General features: G+C 45.3%; 1 protein-coding gene and 1 long non-coding RNA gene across 5 annotated transcripts; one reads left to right on the top strand and one right to left on the bottom strand.

Moving 5' to 3' along the window:
* Positions 1-571: 571 nt before the first annotated feature.
* POF1B (POF1B actin binding protein) lies at positions 572-19,902 on the top strand. 2 transcript variants are annotated; one of them, XM_086756172.1, is made up of 15 exons: positions 573-1,191; positions 6,388-6,426; positions 6,894-6,995; positions 8,854-9,069; positions 10,260-10,390; positions 11,402-11,429; positions 12,387-12,461; positions 14,090-14,182; positions 14,815-14,928; positions 15,040-15,192; positions 15,311-15,421; positions 16,105-16,233; positions 16,509-16,582; positions 16,919-17,033; positions 18,711-19,902. In XM_086756172.1, exons 1-15 carry the CDS (start codon positions 742-744, stop codon positions 18,714-18,716), a joined length of 1,836 nt encoding a protein of 611 aa, XP_086612298.1. In that variant the 5' UTR covers positions 573-741; the 3' UTR covers positions 18,717-19,902. The 2 variants fall into 2 exon arrangements, with proteins under 2 accessions (XP_086612297.1, XP_086612298.1); XM_086756171.1 differs by lacking the exon at positions 18,711-19,902 and having other exon boundaries at positions 572-1,191; positions 16,919-17,262.
* LOC147599413 (uncharacterized) lies at positions 15,365-22,572 on the bottom strand. Of its 3 annotated transcripts, none has more exons than XR_015259666.1 (8): positions 22,456-22,572; positions 21,668-21,749; positions 21,381-21,563; positions 19,930-20,668; positions 18,971-19,065; positions 17,256-17,880; positions 16,091-16,182; positions 15,365-15,480 (listed from the first exon to the last, which is right to left on the bottom strand). It is a non-coding gene; the product is annotated as an uncharacterized LOC147599413 (long non-coding RNA). The 3 variants fall into 3 exon arrangements; XR_015259667.1 differs by having other exon boundaries at positions 15,428-15,483; XR_015259665.1 differs by lacking the exons at positions 15,365-15,480; positions 21,381-21,563 and having other exon boundaries at positions 16,094-16,182.
* Between the last annotated feature and the right edge of the window lie 224 nt (positions 22,573-22,796).

A 22,796-nucleotide genomic window follows, 5' to 3' on the forward strand; every position in this document is an offset into this window, starting at 1 on the left:
TCTCAGTTAGGGCTTGCCTGACGTAGGCAAAGGAATCCAAACCAAAATATGCTGGATTGAGAAACTAACTGGTGTTCACAGCCTTCTTTTTGGAGAAGTAATTAACTCCATGCTTTCCGGCTGAGCGCCGCGCTGCAGTCCCTCTGTAACCATCAGGCCGGCTCCCTGAGGCTGCCGACCCCGGCGCGGCAGATGCGGGAATGGGGGCTGCTCTGCGGGAAAGTTCATAACCTGCGAAAAGTATTTGAGTAGCAGATAACGATGATGTACGCTCCCCCTGCACAGGCTGCTATTAATCTGTTTACAAACGGCTTTATTAAACAGCACTGTGCTTCATTTTTCTCTCCGTTAGCGCGGTTGCATTCCGGTGCCGTACCGCGGGCCCAGGGCGGTGTCCAGGAGCCGTCCTTCGCCGCGGCGGGACCCGCAGCCGCGCGGGAAGGGTGAATCCGCTGTGAGGCGAGAGCCCGGGCCGCCTGCCCCGACCCCCTGGGTCCCGGGCCGCCCCCCGCCGCCATCTTGCGCCCCCGCGGCTCGGCTTTGCACGCCGGTAGCCGCGGGCCCGCTCCCGCCTGGCCGCCGGCCCGGCGCGGGGGAGGCGGCGGGGCCCAGCCACCCGAAGGTGTGTCCTGCCCTAGGCGCGGCTCCCCGGCGGGTACTAATCGCCGCCCTGCCCCGGCTGCCTTCTGCACTCGCCGCCCCGCTCCCCCGCGGAGCCAGCGGTCCCCGAGCGCGGGCGGGATGTACGGGGGCCAGCAGCAGCTGCAGCCCCTCACGCTGCCCCCGCACCTCCAGCAGCAGCACCAGCAGCAGCACCACTACTACCGGCGCCAGCAGCACTACAGCACCCTCCCCGCCGCCCGGCGGCCCCTCTCCTGCCCGGAGCCGCTGCCCCGGCCCGTGCCTTGCCGGGAGCCGCCGCTCTGCCCGGAGCCCCCGCCGCCGCCACGGCCCCCGCCCTGCCGGGAGCCGCCGCCCTGCCCGGAGCCCCCGCCGCCGCCGCGGCCCCTGCCGTGCTTCGAGCCCGCGCCCCACCAGCAGCAGGAAAGCTCCGTGGCGTACGACCGGGTGCGGACCTACGGCCCCGGCTGCCGGCGGGTGAGCACGTCCTGCTCCTCCCGGGCGGCCTCGCCGCTGGAGTGCTCGCACGGCTACCAGCAGGTCATGTCCGGCTGCGACTCGCCGCAACAGGTAACGGCCTCCCGGGACGCCGTTTCCCTCTTCCGGGCCGGGGCTGCTCCGCCGCTGGCCGCACCTCCCCGCCCGGCCTCGGCTCTTCCCGCCGCCGTGCCCCGTTCCCGCCCGGGCTGGGGCGGCGTCGAAGCCAAAAGCCGCCTCGGGTGCAAAGGCGGCGCCGGGCCCGTGGGCCAGACGCCCTCGTAGCGCCGGGCACGGCGGGGAGGCCGCGGGTCTCCTGTGAGGGTCGGGTCGGGTCGGGACGGGTTTCTCGCCGCCGGGGGAGCGGGGCCGGGCGGTGCGGAGAGCCCTTCAGCGCCCGCCCCGCCTGCGCCCCGGGGTTTGCCTTTGGAACGGATCGAGCGGAGGGAGCCAGCCGTGCGCCTGAGGGCTTTTGAAAACACTCGTCCCTTCCACAAAACACCCATCTTGATAAAAAACGCGGTTCCTCCGGCGCGGCGGAGGCGGCCCCGGAGCGCGGGCGGGCGGGCGGGCAGGGCCGGCCTGGGTCGCTCGTCGCTGCCCCGAGGGGTCTGGCCAGGCCGGGCCGCTCGGCGTAGGTGGTCTCGAAACCGCACTGGGGCTTCATTTGATTTTTCAGTGGCGGCTGGGTTATGAGAGGGGCAGGGTGGGCGCCCCCCCGCAGCCCTCGCCCGCCCGTCCCGGCCGCACTCGTGGTGCGGAGCGGAGAAGGGCGGGGAAAGTCTGATCTCCGAAACGGGCGGCTGAGCAGAGCTTCGTACCTCGGGAACCCGTTTCAGTCGAAACTTTAATTTCCCTTTATATTTCTCCTTTTCATTCCACTTTGAAGGGATCGGTCAATCCCGTATTTGTTTCCTCTTTGGCAAGTCCAATTTGCATATTTTTTTTCAACTTGAATTTCTAAATGCCTTATTCTGTTGCAGTATTTTTGCACGTTTTGTGAGTGGAACAGTAAAAACCCAGCTGGCGCGGGAGCTGGGCGCCATCGCTTCCGCAGGCTGTGGGTGCTGCGGTGCCCGCGGACGGGGTGCCCACGAAACCACGCATCCGCTGACTCGGTGCTGCTCGTGTAAATATCATATAAAGGTGTGCGTGCGCAATAGTTCTGCTTGAGTCGATGGCGCCAAGAACGCCTGCACCGAAGCAGGTAGGGAAGTAAGAGTTCATTTGGCTTTGCTTTGAAAGCCTTCACAATGCGGTTCAGCAGGTTTGCTGCTGCGTGCGTGTTCAGGGAATGGCTTGAAGGAATTGATGGAATTTGATAGAATTTTCACATAGGCGACTGATACCTTAGCTAAATCTTAAAGCTAGAAACCAATGGTTTAAGAATAGCTTTGACTACAAAACAGAAGAAGAGATCAGAATTTATTCTTAAATCCTTTTTCCTTTTATACTTCAGACTGCTAATACTAAGCAGGGTTGGTATTCTCACTGTGGAAATGTTCATTTGTTTCAAGTTGAGCTCTTACTTAATTTTCTTTCCTGTGGTATAAAAATAACTATGAAAAATAATAGGTACTGAGACCAGCCCAAAATCTGATCTCCTTGAAATGCCATATTTGCACAGTTTAAGGGCTGCCTTCCTCTGCAGGATGGGCTCTGTACATTCCGGAGAGTGAACCACGTCGCTAAGAGTTTTGCGTGACTTGGGAATAAGAGATGCGTTCCCGCTGTATCAGAGCTGGTAATCCCTCTTTTGCAAGACGTGGGGCAGGAGTGTAAACACTGGTCTCTCCCCTCACAGATAAGCGATCTGCTCAACGAGGCTAGATGATAGTCTGAATTGCGTTCAATTAATTAAATATTCATTAGAATAAATACTGCAGTCCCAGGCTTCCTCTACTCAGATAAGTCAGTGAAAAATTTCGTTATGGACCTAAATGCTGTCTCTGCTCTACAAAGTGTATTTAATTTTCAGTATCTGTTTTAGTCACTGAATCCATTAAGTCGTGCTGATGAAAAATAATTTCTTGCTGAAGTGTTTTGCTGGATTAGACTTTAAAGACAAAAGAGGGTGTAGTTCAGATCAGGCTTTGTGAGGGTTGCAGTTTTAATGATGGAGAGGGAAGGTGCTTAATAAAGGCTATTAGGAAGTTATTAAAGAGGAAAACGGTAACAAACAGGGAAGTTGGCTGGGTGTAGACCAAAGTCGCATGCTTGGTGCGGAATGGGTGTTGTCAGAAAGAAGAACTGGGAACAGGGTAGGAAGCTTCCACAGAGTTGATTCAGTTGCCGTTTGAGCAGATTGCATACAGCTGCGGAAACTGAACGGCGTAACGATACCTAGCTCGCATAGATGTTTTAACACTGTAATTTTCAGTTAATGGCAGCCTAGAGCTGTAGTTCCAGCTTCTTGCTGTTGATAAGGCAAAGGGCTATCTCTGAGCAGGGTTTAATTTACTTCTACAGAGCTTTTGTAGATTAATGATAATGAATGCCTACATCATTGTTGATACGCTGTCTTATTATTTAGTGATGTTTGATGTGCTCCGTTGTGTTTATGTACGTTTTTAATAAGCTAGAGGGAGGGAAAATCTGAAAGTGACGTGTGCCTATAGTACACGTGATTGTATTTTTTTTGTGGTTCAGCATTCAGTTTTCTTTACTTTTTTGATCTAACCTTGTTTTATCCTTGCTGTAGCAGCCAAGTGCTACTCCCAGCTGTGGCAGGCTTCGTCTGGAGTAGTTCATGGCAAACTTTGTTTTCGTCCACTTGATCTAAATGAAGAATGTTGTTTAGAATAAATTCTCTTCCAGTGTGGTTTACACGTATGAACCCATTCGCTGTGGTCATGAAAAAATAACATATGAGACAGCACACACAGGATGTCTGCTGTTAGTGCAGAGGGCAAAATCCTCCACGTCTTTGTAGGAGCTGTCTATCCGTGTGGGAAACTTTGTAAGGTGTTTTCGTGGCTGTGGTCGGTTCTGGGAAGTGCTAAGGGCTCTCGCCTCCCGTTGTGGAAATGGTTCAATATTAACCAGCTCGTAAGGTTTGTCAGTATTGTTTGAAACAGCCCTCAAACGCGGCCTGCCGTTTCCGTGTTTCAGCTGCCAAATCGAACTCATAAATTCTGATTAAATGACTGGGTCGCTCGTAATTAACAAAACAATGTGTTATGGATAAAAGGTTTTGATACAGATGGCATTCTCACCTTAATGGCTGGTTTGTCTGAAGCCAAGGGAAACTTGTTGAAATACAAGTTAGTGTACTGATTGTTTTTTTCATAAAATTTGCACACAGTAACTGGATAAATCTATCAAATACTTATTTTAAAAATTTAAACTCTTATTTCAAGATCTTAAAGACAGCGAAGATCATCATGAAGGTGTTAGCATATACTTTTTGAAATTACCCCTATACACACAGACCCATAATGACAGCTCAGGCTGTCAGAAGTCCCAAACCCCGTCGTGCCACTGAAATCCACAACGGCACTGGGCTCTCCCTGTTGCAATCCCACCCTCCCCTTCCTTCTCCCAGTTACAAAATGTTGTGTTTCCAGAGCGTTGTAGATTACAGAGCGTAGTCTGAGCTGTCCCCCTTGGGAACAATGGAAAGATGGAAATAGCCCGAGGTCACCTTCCGTCGCTGTACCTCCTATAGCACGCTCACGCTGCCGAGGGAGCAGCTCCAGAGGCCTGGGAGATGGCATCTCCTTGTGCAGAGCAAGGACCTGCGTGTGGGTAGTTCCGGCTGGCGCGGAGTCGCGGGGTTTCTGGCTTCTCGGTCCCTCCCAGCCTCTGCGAGTCCAGCCTGCTTGGCTGGTACGGGAGGAAGGGCAGGGAAATCTGTGATTGTAAAGGAGCGGGGGAAATCTGTCTGCATCAAAGTTCTTTGGAAATGAAAGAGTTTGGGTATCTTAAAAATAAGCATAACTTTACCCAAGCAAAAACATTCTTGGGTTCTGTATGATATTCCACATATGATTAGAGCGTCCTTTTGAATATTATAAAAGTCTATTTCAGCTTAAAATGCTTTACTCTCCTCTGTTGCGAATGTGTTCCTCTGAATACAGAGAACCCACGGGAACACGTGGGTAGCCAGATAGATTGATTTTACGCGTTACCCTCTCTAAACTAGGCAGCGCGAGTTACGTATTCCGCAGCCCTGTGACAACATCATTTAGTTGAGGCCCAATGTTCAGTAAACTGAAAATGAGTCTTTTAATTCCTTTTGTCTCTTTTTGGTACAATGATGCAGAGAGTTCTGTTGGTGTCGGTGGGTTCTCTTCCTTGACGGACCTACCTCGAGTACCCGGCGTGTGGGAGGAGGAGCAATCAGCTTTCTAACTTTCCTGCAGCACTTAAAATTTTGAGATTTCTTAATTACTACAATTGCCGCTAAAACAGTTTCTTTTCTGCTTTGATTTCTCTTTCGTGATGCTGTTATGATTCACTCTTGGGAGATTTGGAAAACCGCTTCAGGCTTCCTAAACTTACGCAACAGTTCACAACTGGCAATCTGACCTACTTTAGAGCTGCTCCTACCCAGTTACGAACATCTCTCAGACATTCTATTTCAAAATGAACTAAACTACTGCTGCTTACAGAGTTCCATAATTTTCAAAGGTGTTATTTCATTTTTTGTTCAAGAACGTGCAAATGTTCCATGTGGGTGTCTCTTTTCGTGGGTGTCTCTTTTCATGGGTGTCAGTTATGGAGTTCTGTGAGCAGGTTTTGAAACAATTGCCGCTGCTTGGTGCGCTGGGTGGTGACCTGATGTGGTTTGCTGGCAGTTCCTCTGCCCCTTTCATTTCTGCGTTTAAGCAAAATACAAATTTTCTTCCCTTGGTGAAACAAAGTGTTTTAGATGTACATCCATTTATCGCAGCTGACTTAACATGTAACGTGAAAGACCGTATCTGTGAAGCAGGGACTGGTGACCCTTGAAGACCTAGTCCAGTTTTGATTTGTTTCCTGTTCTGTTGGCACTTAAAGAAAATAGGGATGAGTTTCCTCAGACCTTCAAATAAGCGATTGAGGAAACCCAGCCTCTTAGAACTGCGAGTCCAGGTTGCGTACTGCATATATTTCCTCTGGGGTGGAAAGGCCCTGGCTTTCAAACGCTTCTAGGTGATTTCAGCCTGCGGATCTCAGTGTGTTTCTAGCTGGTGACCATATTCAGGTGAATTTTGGAATCCATGTAAGCCTGAGCTCCGAGCACAAAAGGTTTTAGAGATTGAAGTGCCGTAATCACTGAAACATTACCTATTTTCTTCCTTGCAGGGCACTATTCGAAGAATTATTATCGAGAATCCTGACCAGGTAGGAAAACTGTTCAGTGCTGGAGTTCTGCTTGTGTAACTCTTCCTCCCTTAATTACCCTGCTTCGGTGAAGTGCTCAGCTGTGTGTCTGTCAGGGGATGCAAAATATTTTTAAATCCCTTGGCCCAAACCTCAGATTGTGAGAGATGAAGTTATTAGGGATTGGAAAGACTACAGTCACGGGTTAGGCGTCCCACCTTGCAGCAGTTACGTCTCTGTTCATGTGCCTCATCGCTGCCGGAGAGGGATTTCTAATGATCTCTCCTATGCCTATTTCAAACGTTGTCTAGATGGAAGAACAATCACTTTTTTTACAAATAGACACACGCTGAAATGTACAGATCTTAAAGAACGATCTCAAAGTGTGTGTGTCTTCAAATTACTCTTTTTTTAAAGTCAAAATTACACTAATTCTGAATTTGCTGTTTCACAACATTTACGGATGTTTTTATTAAAATGTTTTACAGGAGCCATTATCCCCCTTTCTTAGAGGGGGGAATTTCTGTCCTGGAAATAATGTCATCTATGAAAAGACAATAAGAAAATACGAGCTATTGAATCCGCACCAAGTAAGTTGGTTGTTCATATTGTCTGCTGCAAAAGAAAATTGGGGGGGTAGCAGAAAAGCAATGTTCCTGGGTTGTTGGTTTGGTTTTTTTTGGCTGGGAACTACTGCCAACCTGAGAATTGCTTTATTGAGGTATAGGACACATTCTCCAAGTAAATGAAACCATTTTTGTATGTAAGGAGAGCAGGAGTTGGAATGTTTGCTTTATTTTTACTAAGAATTTATTATTCAGACTAACAATGAAAACTGCGGCTGTATCTCTAGCAGTGCCAGTCTTTGTCTGAATACTGAGAACTGGTTTCTTGCAGTAGCTCCACAAGAGAATAAGCAATACAAATTTTTACACAAAATGAAAAGCCAAATTTTAGCTTTAATTTTTCTTTTATTTTTTTACTCATTCCTGAAAAAATATATTTGGTAAAGCTGTCTGAAATTGCATCTTAGCGTTGGTGTTTTGTCAATATAAAAAATATTTATTTTTTTTATTGCTCTGAAATACTGTTATCTTCAACAGAAAAAAAAATGAAATTAAAGCTACTTCAGAGTGATTAATCGTACCTGTTTGGGTTTTTTGTTGGTTTGGTTTTTAACTGAACTTTTCATTCCATTTTGGATTTTAGATAGCTGAATTAAAGTATGGACATTAAAGTGGAAAGCAAAACAATTTGACCTAATGATGAATAATAGCGTCTTTCTTCCCGTAGAATAATGAAGTGTGGAGTCTAGTCCTGGAAACCATATTTCTACTTCTGTTGTTTGTTACCCAGGGTGTATCTAGATTTATGTCAAATCAGGAGTGCAGTTTTGAGGAAAATTTCCCAGTCTCCTACTACAGATAGCTCTTTGGTTTACACTGCACCATGGTCTTGGACCTTGCAAACTAGATTTCTTTCAGGTGAAATTAAAATCTGTTGAAAGATCGCACCGAGGGTGCTACAGCAGCTCGTGGGCGTGCAGGCTGTTCAAAACCTGCCGTAAAACCTCTTCAGACCCGTACAACGTCCGTGCTGGGTCCTCACGCTGCTCCTCTTGTGGCACTCTGGTGCGGATGTCGTGCGATCTCTGTGTTCTGATTTTGGTGCAGAATCAGGTGTTGGTTCAACCTTGTACGTCTGCCTGCATTGTGAATTTGAAGTCAAAATTACCTGAAGGATTTGCATTTATGTACTTCTGCACAGAATACAAAATGTGTATTTTTTTGAAGTAAACTTGTAAAAGCCATGATCTAGGCAAACAGTTAAGTCTGCTGGAATCGGTAACTTTCAGTGTTTTGCCTGGAACACAAACTCGTTTCCAGTTTCTTGTCCTGGTGGATGGTTTTGTAAAGAGCAGCGTTCCCAGGTAACAGAAACAAGACAGGTGTCCCTCGTGTGCTGTGCACTCTGAATCGGGAATTGCTGGAAGCATGTATAGAGGAAGATGTTTTGAGTATACTATTTTTTTTTCTTTTGAAGTAACAAATAGTCAGTAAGCAGTTGAAGTGGAGCTCTTTTTAAATCTCAAAATACTTAATGAATCAGGACACGCGTGTTTAAAATGAAATAACAGAGGTCCTCACTGCCCCAGTGTGTTGCTTAACATAATGAAACATACAGCTAGGGAAAGGAGTCTCTGCCGTGCTTTTCATTGGTAGCTACGAAAATCTGAGAAGCTGATGAATTAGAGATTTGAAGTATGAAAATGTGAGGCAAACACTCAAAGTTCAATTAGGAAAAAAAGCAATTTTATTAGGATTATTATCTAAAACTGTCATCTGTCTTTCCATGCAGAATCACGTTGCATTCAGTGATACATTCATACCAAGTTTCTGTCTCATTAAGATGTGTCCAGCAGCTTAAAAAATCCATTCTTGTTTCCAGGAGAAGCAGTACCAGTTTTCCCACCAATGTCAGGCTCCCCAGCAAGCCGATCAGTGCCACGTTGTGCAGCCCTGCCAGCACTCGGAGCAGTCCCAGGTCACTCACCAGTGCCAACAGACACAGACCAGCAGCCCCTGTGAAACAATTCCAGTCTCTGTGAGCGATGACTGCGGAGGAAGTACAGTGAGGAGGGTAACAGTTCAGACCTGTGAGCCGGTAAGAATCATTTGCTGAAGGTTTTACTATTCACAGTGTATTTTTGTTTTGTATGCAGAGTACAAAACCTATACGTAAAAATTGCTAATCCCCAGTGTCCAGAGTTTTTGTGCAAACTCTATACCAGGGTAATTAAGCACCATGCAGCCGTTGCAAGTAACCAGCAGTTTGTGTGTCTTTGCATGCTGTGATTGCAGACATTGTCTAGGACTGTCCAAGACTTCGTCACGTGCTGGGGAATTTTAAAAAAAAACAAAACAAAACCAAACCCAAGCTGTTTTAGGTGTTGTATTCCATTTCTTGTTGGCATAGACCTGCGCTTAATTGTACTGACTGAGCATCACGCTGTTGTCCTTTAAATGTGTTAAGTCTTGCTGGTTTGGCTTTCTCTCCTTTATCTGGAACTGTTACCCATTGATCGAGTCAGGTTTAATCTGTCAGTCTTTGTAGAACAAAGAGTGAGTAATGCAAAGCTTAAGCCTCTGGTTTTGGAGAAAAGAGACGTTACTTTATAAAGTGGATGTACATCCATTCAGGATTGCTTTCCATCTACACTGATCAATAAGGATTTAAAACATATTTCAGTTTGATGTGGAAGTGTTTGACGTAGATCCACCGTGAGCACAGAACTAGCTTCCTTCGCCCTTCACGTTACAGCAGGTTGCAAGTTCTGGAGTCTCTGAGGGCTGCAGGAGGCTCGCTGTGCCTCATAAACCAGCTTCAGTGCCCTCCGTTTTTTCTGCTGCTGGAATTCTTTTATTGTTCACGTACAGTAACCATTTGAACTGTGGCAACACAAATACCATTTTTGCAGTGGGGAATCTTGCACCCTTCTGGTTTTATCTGGGCGCTGCCCAAAGACGTTTTATCCACGACAGCTACGGAAGCCTGTGTATTAATGAGATTTCCCAAAGTGTTTCTCAACACTTTCTGTATTAGCAATGTCATCATTATGCCATGGAAGAGAATACTGTGTGTATTTCTTGTTATAAAGGAAGTAAGTTATTTCTGTAGCCTGCTGGAAACCAGAATACATGGGAGACTCGGTCCCAAGGAAAGAACAGTGTAAACAAGTTGCAAATTAGTAAGAGCAAACAAAACCAAACCCATCATACTTGTGGCATTTTCACGTTCAGCTTTCAGCCCAAAGAAGAGAACTCAAGTATGATCTTCTTGCTCTCTTCTGCTAGGCGAACTGCTCTCCGGAAAACAACGACCAGCTGGACTGCCGCTACTTTGGTGAGCTCCTGGCTGAACTGAACCGCAAGACCAACGACTTGTACAGCTGTTTACTGCAGCACGTGGAAAAGATAGGAGGAAGGTACTGGCGTTACATCTGTTGTAGCGTTTCTGTATTGCAGAAATCCTGGCATTGCGCAGTTCAGAGGACAGTACTGTTGCAAGTTGTTTTTTTCCCCCCCGACAACTGGAATTGACTGAGTATTTTACCCATTAATTTGCTGAATAACTGAGGACGTAAAAATGCTGTCACCCAAGTAAATTTATTCAATTTGATGCCGTTTCAAATTGTTTAGACTAATATGCAGTAATGATTACGTATCCCTCGCCTGTGTGCACGCAGAGCAAACAAGTATACTTCCAGCGTGCTCTGACATACATTTAATGATACAGTTCTGTTATGTCCTGAAGAAACAACCCAGATGTCCAAATTGCCATTTCCTTTGTTCTGCCATGGTGTTGTGTTACACCACGGATTAAAAGATGGCCACCATAAGGCACAGAGCTCGGTGTCTACGTGCAAATGAATAACAAGCGCGTATTTTGCAGAGCCCTACAGATTGTCTTTGAAAAGAAATGCAGCGTCACAGCAGCCACACTCTGAGTCTTCACAATGTTATTCCCCCGCCACTCCCAGTCTCATTTGGAGCTTTCCAAGCTCACTGAAACAAGAAAAGTGGTCCCATAGCTGGGGAAAAGGGAACTTAAGCATCACAAAAAACCTGATGCTGCAAAGTGAACACTTCAGGCATGTCAATATATTGCAGCGTAGTGCTGGGTAAACCATTACCCAGCCAATTAAGAACTGGGTCAACCAAACACAATTGTGGTAACTGCCCCGAGTCGGAGATCGTTAGCCTGTGCTAACTGGGCTGCTGTTGGTGTTCCAGTCTCCTGGGATATTTCTCCATGGAGCCGTATTTACAGCTCGTGTTGCCTAGCACCTTGACAGGAAGGTAGCGGCTCTTAATCTGATCAAAGAACCTTCCTTGCTCCGTGTTTTAAAGATAATATTTTTATAATTGGGCGTGAATCTTAAGGTTCTTGATAAGCTTTCTGTTAATTGGTCTCCTGAATTTTGTGTGTTTTGCAGGAACTATGATGTTGAATTTACATCTCAGGTAAGCATCAGGCGTGCTCTGAGCAAGCTGTGCCCTTACGTGCAGGGTTAACAGCAGTGGTGTGGACATTCAAGGAAATTAAGCCAAGCCAGTTTAAATGAAGGATGCTGGTCTCTGTTAGTTAATGATTGCTGCTTAATAACATTCAGAGCCTGAAACCTGCTGCTAGGCCTGTATTTGCAAATGTGGTAATACTGAAACTTTAATCATTTGCATTATTTCAGTATGAGAGTCAAATTTTTAAAGTCTCTCCTGTTGTGTCAGTAATGGTTTCACTGTAAAACAAACTCACACAGGTACATGTGTTTTCACTGTGAATTCTTTGTGAAGGATCTTTCACTCCTTTGCCAGTAAAGCTGCTGTTCAGCAGCACGTGCTGCCAGAAGCGAGGAGTGCGGCCTCTCACAGAACTGAGCGGAGCGCAGGCTGAGGGCACAGGCTTCCTGCAGCTACAGAAAGCTCGCTTCTGTGAGCCGCAGCCGTGCCAGAACCATCAGCACCTCTCTGTTCTAAAGGCATGGTGCGTATGGCAGAAATATTTCTCTAGGATTAGATTACATGCAGCAGTGCGCCAGTCACGGGCAGTATCTGCTGTGCCAAACTGGTCATCTTTTGTTTACTGACAGTCTGCTCTTTGTTCAGAAACACAAACTGCTGGCAGTTGGTTTAGTGTGAGCTCTTATTTCTCGAGAGAGGATTATTTTGAATATTGCTTTTAAAATAAATGTTAAGCTCAATGATTTGAATATATTCCTTCATCTCAGTTTTTATATGCCACACACAGATAAGACTTTGGAAATTTTCTGGATACACTTTGATCTATTTTCATTCTTATTTGCCTTGTACTAAACATGTTTTTCATAGCAGAGCTGTGTAACTAATGAAGGAACCGCGTTATGATCTGTTGGGCAAAATCCTTAATCAAGATGTCTCCTCTTTCCCTCCTTCTTCCCTTAGACTGAAGATATTGAAGATTTCATTCCCAAAGGACTGTCTGAGGCGACAAAGCAGCAGATTCGTTATCTCCTCCAGGTATGTGAGTGGCGTCGGGGGGTGTGTGGAAGCCCATAGTAACTTAAAACAGGAGTTGTTTTCTCGCACATACCAGGGCCTTTGTACATCAATACTTCACTCTGTATTTTGTTTATTCCATTTTTTCTAGTGTGAAGGTACAGAATTGTCCGGTGGCTCCCATGACACGTTGTGGCAGTTGGTTCCACAGAGCAGTTGTGTATTTTAAACTGAGTTTTACTGGTGCTTTCTCGCAGTTTCAGTGGAAACCACCTTGGCTTCTGACCGTCTTGGCTTTTGATCAGTTGTAGGAGAACACAGATCTTTCATCTTTTTATTTGTTTGTGTTGGACATTAACACTTTAAAAGCTAAAGGCAAACAGTAGGTGCTTTACTGAATGAATTGTGTGTCAATTACCAAGTACATGCAACGCTTACACCTTAGTTCTCACCTTTTACAGATGTTCTGATTAAAACGCTCTAACACAGCACGAAGTGCTGAGGCGTGCTTGTGACGTCCGGTAACCAAACAGAACCATTTCTGCTTTGGTTCCATTTAGAGAAAGGCTTTTGTGTTTCTTCTCATCTTGTTCCCTGGCTGCCTCACCATCTCAACGTGCCTTTTCAGTCACCAGCCTCGGGGTCCGGCTGTACGGCGATGGGACACGCGTGCGGGTTCTGATGACGGGTTCTGTGCGTTTTGTTGCTTCCCAGCACTGTAATGCTCTCTGCAATGTGTTTTTTAGAAAAACACTAGGCTGCTTCATGAAGTGTTTTGAAGACAGCTGAGAGCTTGATAGCTTTCTTCAATCTGAATAATCAGCAAATGAAAGGGAAAGTATCAGAGGATGAGAAACAGGAGCATTTCGCTTTTGTTCAGGCAGTAAAAAATACATCTTCTGCACAGAATGTCCAGCCCTTCCAGACGAGTCAAAGATTTGAGGAATTATTTTGAGTGTTCTTTGAAAGTCAGTTTTTCTTTCAAGTATTAGAAATGGATCCTGGAACGCAGCCGTTGGTGGTGTATCGTCAATCAATGCACAGCTGTGAACATGCATTAAAAGAAAAAAAAGAGGACGGTGTTAGGCCACTGTGGGCCTTTGTTTTTCATCCAGCGGGCTCCTCCGATCTTTGGGCTCTTTATCCTGTCAAAGGGAGGAGTCGCCTGTATGGCTTTTTAATTGTTATTTAAATTTTAAATAATTTTAAATGCTCTTGCCCTTGGGCTGAAAGCATGCTTTGCCAGATCTCAAAGCTGATGACTCAGTCCTCTGTGCCTTCTCAGGTAGGGCGGTTATTTTCTTTAAAAAGAATCAGTCTAAGTCACAAAGCTCTCAGTGCTCAGATGATTGTGTAATAATAACAACACATTTGTTTTTCTCTTTACTGGTGTACAAATGCAGTTCTTTTCTTTACTGTTGCTTCAATTTGAAAATATTATCCTGGGTTACAAGGCAAAAACTAAAATACTATGCCATTTGCAGAACAAAGTGCATGAAAATGCGGCCTTTTTGTAGAAACTGTGCACTTCAAAGAATGACGTGCAGTAGTTCTAAGTTATTCTCAGCTGTGCAGCAGTTGTCAAGCATATTGCAAACAAAGCACACTAATTAATCAGAAGTATACATTTTCATTTTTTTCCCTCCTAGATGCGAGTGACATCAGATAAATCTTTGAGACTTGTGCTTTCCACTTTCAAAAATCTGCGCGAGGAGCTCTGCCACTTGCAGGATGACCTGGGGGTAAGCCAGACCGGTCAGTTCGCGGGGCCTCACCCCGTCGTTTGTACCTGCCAGTGGGAAGCCCGTTACGGTGAAAGGAAGGGAAGGCTGCTGTCAGCCGGTGGTTTTAGCAGCTCCAGCGGTTCTCCGGGGCACGGGCAGCCCCGTTTGGCAGCTGGAGCTGCACGGCTGCTGGTACAGACAGGAGATCATTGCTGTGAGGAAAGCAGAACCGTTTCCCGCACCAGCCCAGGTACTCGGCAGCACTGGGAACTTCACAGCATTCTCTTGTAAAATGAAAAGCTTAGAGTGGGGAGAGGGAGTTTTAACTGTCATCTTTAACAGAAAATGAGTCCGCAGTGAAGCGGGCTTAGCTTGGGGGTTTCTGTTTAATAATTACAAATAATTATTTCTGGGACAGACTGAAAGAGCAGTGTCCAGGACCCCAGTGTTCACCACACCACACCAAGCCACAGATATTACAGTGCTGGGCGACTCTGAGCTATGCAGTTAAAAAGCTAGAGTTTGAAGAAAATTGTGTATTTTCTCAGTTCTAAAACACCACTTACGGATTTCTCAGTGTGTTGCACTTTGAATGTGGGAAGTTTACTGAACCATCGCGGCAACTGACTATAAACACTTTTGTCTTACAGAAGTTAGAAAGTGACAGTGTCTTACTTAAGAAGGATTTGGCTTTTAAAGATTCTCAAGTGAAAGAATATGAAAGTATGTTGACTTCTCTGAGAGAGAATAATCGTCAGCAGCAGGTAAGTCTAAAAACCTATTTTTTTTTTTTTGTCAGTCTGTGTGTGTGTCTGTCTGTGGGTCCATCCCATTACCTCCCTCCTGTGCATTCTTTCCACCTCTGTGCTTTCCAGCAAGCACTGAGAGATGGCACTGCCAAGTGCCGCTCTCTGGAAGAACAGCTCCTCTCTCTGCGGCTCAGCGAGGGAGAAAAGGATTGCCAGCTGAAGGAACTGGAGTACTGCAAGCGTGCCCTGGAGCAAGAGGTCCAGAGCCTCAGGCTGCAGGTACCAGGCTCACCTGTCCTTCCTTCAGTAGCTGTTATTCACAGATACAGATGCAATAATGTATGAAAATTAATGACAAGGACTCTCTTTTTGAAATAAACTATTTAATTTTCTGTAGACCTGCTCTAATCCAACACTGCAGACCACCACAGATGAACTCTCCAGCCGTTACGTAGAGATGATCAACAGCCTGAGAGAGGATAAAGACCGGGAGATCCGCAGCCTTAGGGTAAGTTGATTAACTTGGCCTGTGCGCATTCCTCACCTTGTACCACTGCAGGTAAACGGCTGCTTTTTTAATTAAGAGGAAAGATTTACCGTATGTACTTTTTTAGCTGTCTTTATACATAGACAGTAATGATGGCTCAGAAACCCTTGTGGTAGAACATAAAACTGTGATGTAAAAGAAATACAACTCCTTAGATGTAGAAATCAGGGATTAAACACATTAGCAGTCTCTGCTGAAGGGATCTTTTGTGCATCCTGATAAAGTAAGAAACTATCCAAAAGACACCCAGCAGAAAAATAAAGTCCCAGTCAAAACTGCAGATAGGAAACGTCTCTCATTTAAAGCACTGCAGTAGTATTTTACTCCCCAGGAAGCCAGTTCAGCTTGTTCAGTGATGTATTAGCTTCCCTGAGTTACAAACCGATGAAATTTGACTGAATTCCACCAGTAGCAAGTGGCACTTTCTGAATTTACCGTGCAGTTCAACATTCTTACTTGAAAATCATCGGGTTTTGCGCATGTCCATCTATGCGTGTACATCCATAGCATTTTCAATTACACTAACTCCAGTCTTACTGTTCATAATGTAATTAAAACCAACCTCTGGAGTCCTAGATACACGCTGAAAAGTCACCCGCAAGAAGCACCGAGCGCCTAACTGTTCCTTACCCTGTGTTTGATAGTCCCAGTTATGCCAGTTCCAGCAAGATATATCAAGGAGAGAAGGCAGCAACAGTGACTTGCAAATCAAGGTGCAGGAACTGACATCGATGTTGGAAGAGAAAGATGCTTTTATTAAACAACAGCAAGAGGTAAAATAATACAACTTATTTATCTTTTAAGAATTTTTATATTTAAGCCTTCACTTGCTGTGTACGTGGAAACTTACTTGTGCTCTGCTGGTTCAGGAGTCAGGGTTAGGATTTGTTTTTAGCTGAAAGCTGTTCCTCTGCCGGTCATTTGGAAGGACAGAATTTTTCAGACTGCTCTTTGAGAGGAATTTCTGCAAGTATTTTATTGTGACTTTAGTGACCTAGTACTTCAGCAAACATTATTTCATTTGAATGTTTACTTCTGGTTTTCTCAGGACCTCTTCAGATTGAAGCATGAGAAATTATCAGGCAGTCAGTCCTCTGGTGTAACAACTGTCATCACTAAGAAGTAATGTACTTCACCTGTCTTAAAAATACATCCTTTCCCTTTTCCATTGCACAGCCTCTGTTAACCAAGCTGTTCCTGCAAACATCCATCCTCACAGTGCCTGTTCAGCCTACAGGGGAACTCGTTGAGCTGGGGGGAGTCAGTACAGCTGCACTGTAACAGCAGGCGCGGGGCGGGGCGGGGGCAGCCTGTTGGTGAGGTTTAAGTAACCGTATTCCCTTTCTAGTTACGGGGGGAATCTCTGGGGGTCAGTAATAACTGGAAGGCTCGGCGTTAGAGATTTGGATACAGGTATGCAGATTGCAGTTTACAGGTGTGCAACCCTTTCGGATACAGGTACAGGAATCAGTACCCGATTCTGGGTCTCCTGTCTGATGACTACAAGGTTACGTCCCCTGTCAGTAAATCACAAACTGTTGTGATTGAGAGGACTGGAGAGATCTGGAAACATGTAAGTTTACCTACAGACTGACTATGCTGCCTCTGGAATTCTTAAGTATTCAATTTAACTTCAAAGGAAGTATTGACATCTGAGAGAAGGCCACGGTGTTAATTAACTAGGCTGGAAAAAGCCAAAAGCAAAGGAATGCACTGTCTGTTGCATGAAGGCAGTAATTGTTGGGTGCAGCGTAACTCAAATAACCTTCTGTTGTTTTCCCTGACGCATAATTACCTTGAACAAAAGTGGCGTTGCTCTCACACCAGGCTCTGCCCTCGCGCAGGAGGCAGTCCGTGGGGCGGCACTGTACAGGGCAGTTCGGGAGGCAGGAGCTCCTTCCGTGTTGTGCTCTCAGGTGGAGGAGCGGCGTGGGCGGGCAGTGTTCCTCTGAATCACGAGTGTGAGTGGCTCCAGACTAGTACTAAAACATGTTCAGCACCACGGCCTCGAAACTTACTCTGAGACTGGGCACGGACTAACCCAGGAAATGCAGGGGAGTGGTGACTTTTTAACGAGTCATTCAAAGTAGAAATAGAAAATAGGATGGGAGAAGGTAGCTGTGCTACGGGGCACCAGGTAATGCTGCCAAATCTGAATACAAGGTAAAGGCTTGAGAAAGATCAGCATGGCCAGTTCACAGCTGCACAAATACAGAGGTGTTCAGAGAGAGGCTTTGCGGGGGATGTGACCGAGAACAAGACAATTATGTGAGCAGCCGGAGTAGATGAACGGTAAAACATTTGGTGAGTTCTAAAAGGACGTTACCTGGAGTAGGATTTGGAAAATAAAAGGAAGAGGTCACTGGCCAACAGCAGAGTTTTATTACTGATCTCTCTAACTTGTCCAGTTGCATTGCAACCTAGTGAAATGTCAAGGAATTAAACAGGAATAAAGAAATCAGAAAAATAAAGCCCAAAACCCCTCCTTCCTAGATTACTTGAAAAGTTAGTCATACTTTGTTATTAAAAAAAATGGAAAAGATGAGTGTACTCTGCCTTTAAAGAGATCAGTATCACTAAATAAATGAGAACTGTTTGTATTTTTAAGTTTCCCAAGTTCCCTATCAATCCCTAGTGCAAGTTTCAGCTGAAACAAAATTCCTTTGCTGCAAGATAAACTTGATGATAACTCCAGTTTGAGAAGTGCCAGTTCCACCTTTACTCCAAGTAAAGTGCTTTTTCTGCACGTAGGGCCTGTCGGGGAAAGCACGCAGCCTGCACGGGACGCTGTCTGTCAAGCACCGATCAGTTACCACGCTCAATCCTTTGAAATAATCAAATCAAAGTACTTAGATGTTCTTTGTACCTCGTTATCTTAGGGAATGCTTTCAGAGTAGGTACTTTGTAACACTGACTAGGGAGGTATCTGCTAAATTGCTGTTCTCGGTTGTTTTCCCAAGCACAAGAAAAAGCTGCTGTTGTTGTTGTTGTTGTGTTTTCTGGAGGCAGCGAAGCACGCCAGGTCCGACATCTGCCCCTTGCTGAACAAAACCATTTACAGCTTCATGCTACCACTGCCCTTGCCCGTACTGGCCCCTGTGAGCACTGACACGCTCAGCATTTCAAAGTCACACTGTCAGAGAAAATAAATATCTAATTAAGAGAGGCATGCTTTGTAGAGCAGACAGCTTTGTTTTATATACAGAGATAACTCTGTATTTTCTTCTAACAAGCTGCTTGTTTCTTGCAGGAATGAAAGAAATCCCTAAGCCGTCAGAGCCGCTCAAAGCGTTCACAGCGACCAAAATTGCTTTACTTTCTGCTATTTTGCATCAGAAAAATGTCCAGTCCAGTAGCGAGAGAGGCTGGGGAACACATTAAGGACATGGAAGCATAAAGATGATGGGAAACACCGTCTCATCCTCGCCACAAAGAACTGGGTGACCTGTGTCCGTAACCGGCCGCTAACATCTGTGTACAAACACGATTTGTACTTTTTCGTGTGCTTACCTTTCACTCAGGAGAGAGCAGCACACCATGCTTTTGTGGACTTCCGTTTTCCTCAACATGACTAACTTCTGTTCTTCAGCCAGTCCTGAGGCAATCTGAGAGACAGAAGGAAGACATCTGAAACCTTTTCCTTTGTACTGTCAGCCATACTGTCCTATCCGCTGATGCCGAGAAGCGAGAACGCTCCAGATTTCAGGCCCGCGCATACTGGACGGCTGGTTTCAATCCAGACAGATGCACAGATTGCCCTTTTATCTACTGCTGCCTCTTGGAGATGAAGCAAACCCCAGAAACAACCTTCATGGGGAACTTTAAAAATACCTCCCTGAAAATGCTTACCTTACCTCTGCCTGCGTGTGGGAAGCTAAAACACAAAAGAAAATTGCTTTACTTACTCCAGATACACAACAACTCCTCACCCTTAGCTACTGAATTGGCAAATACCAGTTCCCTGGTAGTGCAATGGATGGGCAAATGCTAATTTTGAAGAATGTTACTGACCTCAAGAGTTGATGTATTTTTCAGCTGAACCTTTATAAGCCCCCAAACCAGCCATAAGTATTGATCTGCTGTGCTGGAAAACATCAAGAGCTTGGTATATTTTTATACAGAGAAATTTAGTATGAAAATAGCTCATAAACTAAATTTTATTTACAGTTTTTGCTCCTTGCAAGACCAGAGTTCTCTCAAGATTACTTGGTATTAATAATTAAGTAGTTGTCTAAGCAACACAGTGCAGAGACTGATAGGGGAAATTTTAAACTATGCAATCAGAAGGTGCTGGCTCTTTATCTTGGGGTTCTTGCTTTGCTTTATTTCTGCACACTGTATTTCTAGTCACAAAGAATATATAGCATAGACAATGTTTAGTGGTGGAAGAACGCTGCAGGCTATGTGTAACCATGAAATAAACCCAAGTGTAACATTCTGAATCACGTGTGTCTGTACTGGAAACATACCGTGTCTGCGCGACAGGCTGAGGGGGCTGGTTTAGGTGGTGCGACACTGCCTTTGACAACTTGTTCCTCTAAATTTATCCTTACAGCAAAGCAATAGCGTGAGGTCCCTCTTCTTGCTGCTGCCGCCAGTCCTCTACTCAGTTAACGCTGGGATGTCAACGACGATGCTTTTCCTAACCGGGAGAAAGAGCCCAGTGTAAAAACCCCTCCACTGCACACTCTTTGGCTATCTCCAGCCCAAGACTGGCCTGCAGTTTCAGAAGCCAAGAGTTTACACCATCAAACGATAATCACTTTAGCTTAGCTTATAGAAAGAGGTTTTAATTAGCTAAAAATTAAGTATTCATGTATGAGGAGTGCCTTGCCCCACTGAAATCAATAATTATTAGATTCTAAAATAACCCCTCCATTCCTGTATGGCAGTTAGATACAGACACACAAAGAGGTAAGATACTAACGACACTGAAGAGTGTCAGTGTATTGTATCCCAAGAAGTAATTTCAGTTACCAAAGGTAAAAAGGAATTAGATGACAGTGTGACCTAAACAATAGAAATAAATAAAAGAGGAAGAAGAACAGCACATGTGTTTAATGCAGTCATCCTGTTACCTGTGCAAACTGTGGTGCAGCCATCCCCCGTGAAGGCAATGCTAAGTAATCTGCAGACTTACTGTGGTCTTCGCCATGATCGCAGCCGGGCTTGACTGGTGGGAGGGATACACACACAGCTCGGAAGCAGCTACGGGCAGCAGAAAAACGAGTTGTTAACGGCCGTACTTAGCGTGCGCTCCCTTCAGCCACTGCAAGGGCTGTACAGTGTCCTCACAAACCATTCCATCCAGTAACAGAACCAGCGTTGCCGTAACTCTGTTACGACTGCAGCCCATGCACCAGCAAGCAGTAACTGCCCTGGACGTCAGTACGGTATTCGTGTAGCACAGCTTCTCTAAGGCTTGCTGGAGTAGTTTTAGACTGCCGTACGCTGTAAATGCTGCAGAGCCGATGGCCATAACAACACATTTACTCACAGGTAACAGAAAGCAATGGATACTTGGCAAAAAGCTGAATTAGACCAGGAGATGAAGCATAATGGCCATTTGGGGCTGGTTTTGTTTTCAAATCGTATTTATTTAAAAAGCAAATTCAGGATTTTTTAATTATAAAAGTACATGTTATTTAGTGTAGTCTCAGCTATTGCCTCTTTTCTGTTGAACTGAAACCAAGTTCCTAACATTTCTGCTGGAGTTTAGAGAGAAACATTTTTCTCCTTTACCCAAAACTCTGTCAATCCTAGTTATCACCCTAATTACAAGCAGTATACTACTATAGAGAATTTTTCACCTCAGTTTCAAGTAGGTCCAGTGAGACGTGAGACATCTACATTTTTTCAGGAACAAATCAGAAAAATCAAAGGCAGCATTTACTTTATATATTTACAACAACATCTTTACTGCCCTGTTAAGAAGACTGTCTTTAACACAGTTAATAAATAAACCCACACCGCCTTAACGGACTGGACAGCATACAGTTTCTTGTTCATACACTGAAGAGCAGGAGAAAATTGTCTTCAGGTTTCTATTACTGACTTTTCCACACACCTCAGTATGCAATATGAAACAGTTTCTCTGCCTCAGCTGTAAAATAAAAGCCAGAAGCCTGGTTCAAAAGTTACTGACACTTCTAGCACTCGCTCTGAAGGGTCAACACAGACTTTGGATACTACATCAGGGTAACTCACCTCTACCTCCAGAGCGTTCTGCTGGTATTCTTCCCTGTTTTCTCTCTCAATTCCATAACCTGTAATTGTGGGCATCTGAAACCTGAAGAAAACAAACACACACATGATGATCGAGACACATATAATTTTTAACTGCTCCTGGCTTTTAGGAGTTCTTAGTCTGTCATTCAAATAAAAATGCAGTAAACCAATCTGACATTTTAGAGCAACCCTCCCACGCGTTTGTGAAACTCGCTGCTTGCTCAAGGAACCAAGATGTGTTTGTACATCACACACAGCACCGCAGGAGCAGGCAGAGGAGAAATCCAAATGTGGTCAAGAGCATTCTGAACTTCCTCACTGACGTGCTCCCAGGCAGCGAGCTTTACAGCATGCGTCACCTTTCCTCTTGCTGGCATGGCATCCTACCACAAATGCTGAGAAACGTAACACCCTGTTAGCGCTGCTGCAGGGACAGACTTGTAAGAATTTGACAAGGAAGGGCTCAAAAGAGCTCAAAGCCCTTACTGAAGATGTGGCAAAAGGCAAATGTACACAAACTTCACTAAGGAAAGCCTGTACGCATGAAAGACGATCAAGTCTACAAAGGAGCACCTTTAAAAGAGCAGAGCTCCTGCAACTTCGTAACGATGGGAGACATCATTCAGAGTTTTCAGGGCAAGTAATAAAATACAATACCACCAACTTTTATCACTCAGTTCAACATTTAAGTCAAAAGATTTGCAAGGCTTACAGGAGGCGGTAGTGTCTCTCTCTCACTTGCTTCCTACCACCACTTAGGAACTCACCAGCTTTGAAAAGGAGCGCGCAGGACCTGCCTTAGAGCACTTCACCCCATCCGAAGGGCGCCATCAGTTCGGGTAACAGGAGGCAACTGCCAGCTCAGGGGAGGGAGTCAGGCAGGGCAGGAGTACAGACCACACAGAGCAGGGATCTGTGGAAGTACCGAGATACACATTGTACTGTGATTTGACATGAAGCATTTCTAAAATTATGACACCTCCATGGTAACAATACCACAGCCATCACAAATTCTCTTAAATATTTACTGGGAAAGTGCACTGAATTGAATTTAGAACTGCTCAAACTCCTGGGGATTCAGGTGGAATTTTATTCTTACACTTTAGAA

This window comes from Chlamydotis macqueenii, chromosome 11 (assembly GCF_036417535.1).
Source record: "Chlamydotis macqueenii isolate bChlMac1 chromosome 11, bChlMac1.mat, whole genome shotgun sequence".
Taxonomy (NCBI): Eukaryota; Metazoa; Chordata; class Aves; order Otidiformes; family Otididae; genus Chlamydotis; species Chlamydotis macqueenii.

What these genes read in the sequence shown, in the direction of transcription:
- POF1B (XM_086756171.1), top strand. Translation starts at nt 742, where the DNA reads ATGTACGGGGGCCAGCAGCAGCTGCAGCCCCTCACGCTGCCCCCGCAC. An exon ending in AGATTCGTTATCTCCTCCAG is followed by an intron (nt 12,462 to 14,089) that starts GTATGTGAGTGG and finishes TTTCCCTCCTAG; the next exon opens with ATGCGAGTGACATCAGATAA. An exon ending in ACTTGCAGGATGACCTGGGG is followed by an intron (nt 14,183 to 14,814) that starts GTAAGCCAGACC and finishes TTTGTCTTACAG; the next exon opens with AAGTTAGAAAGTGACAGTGT.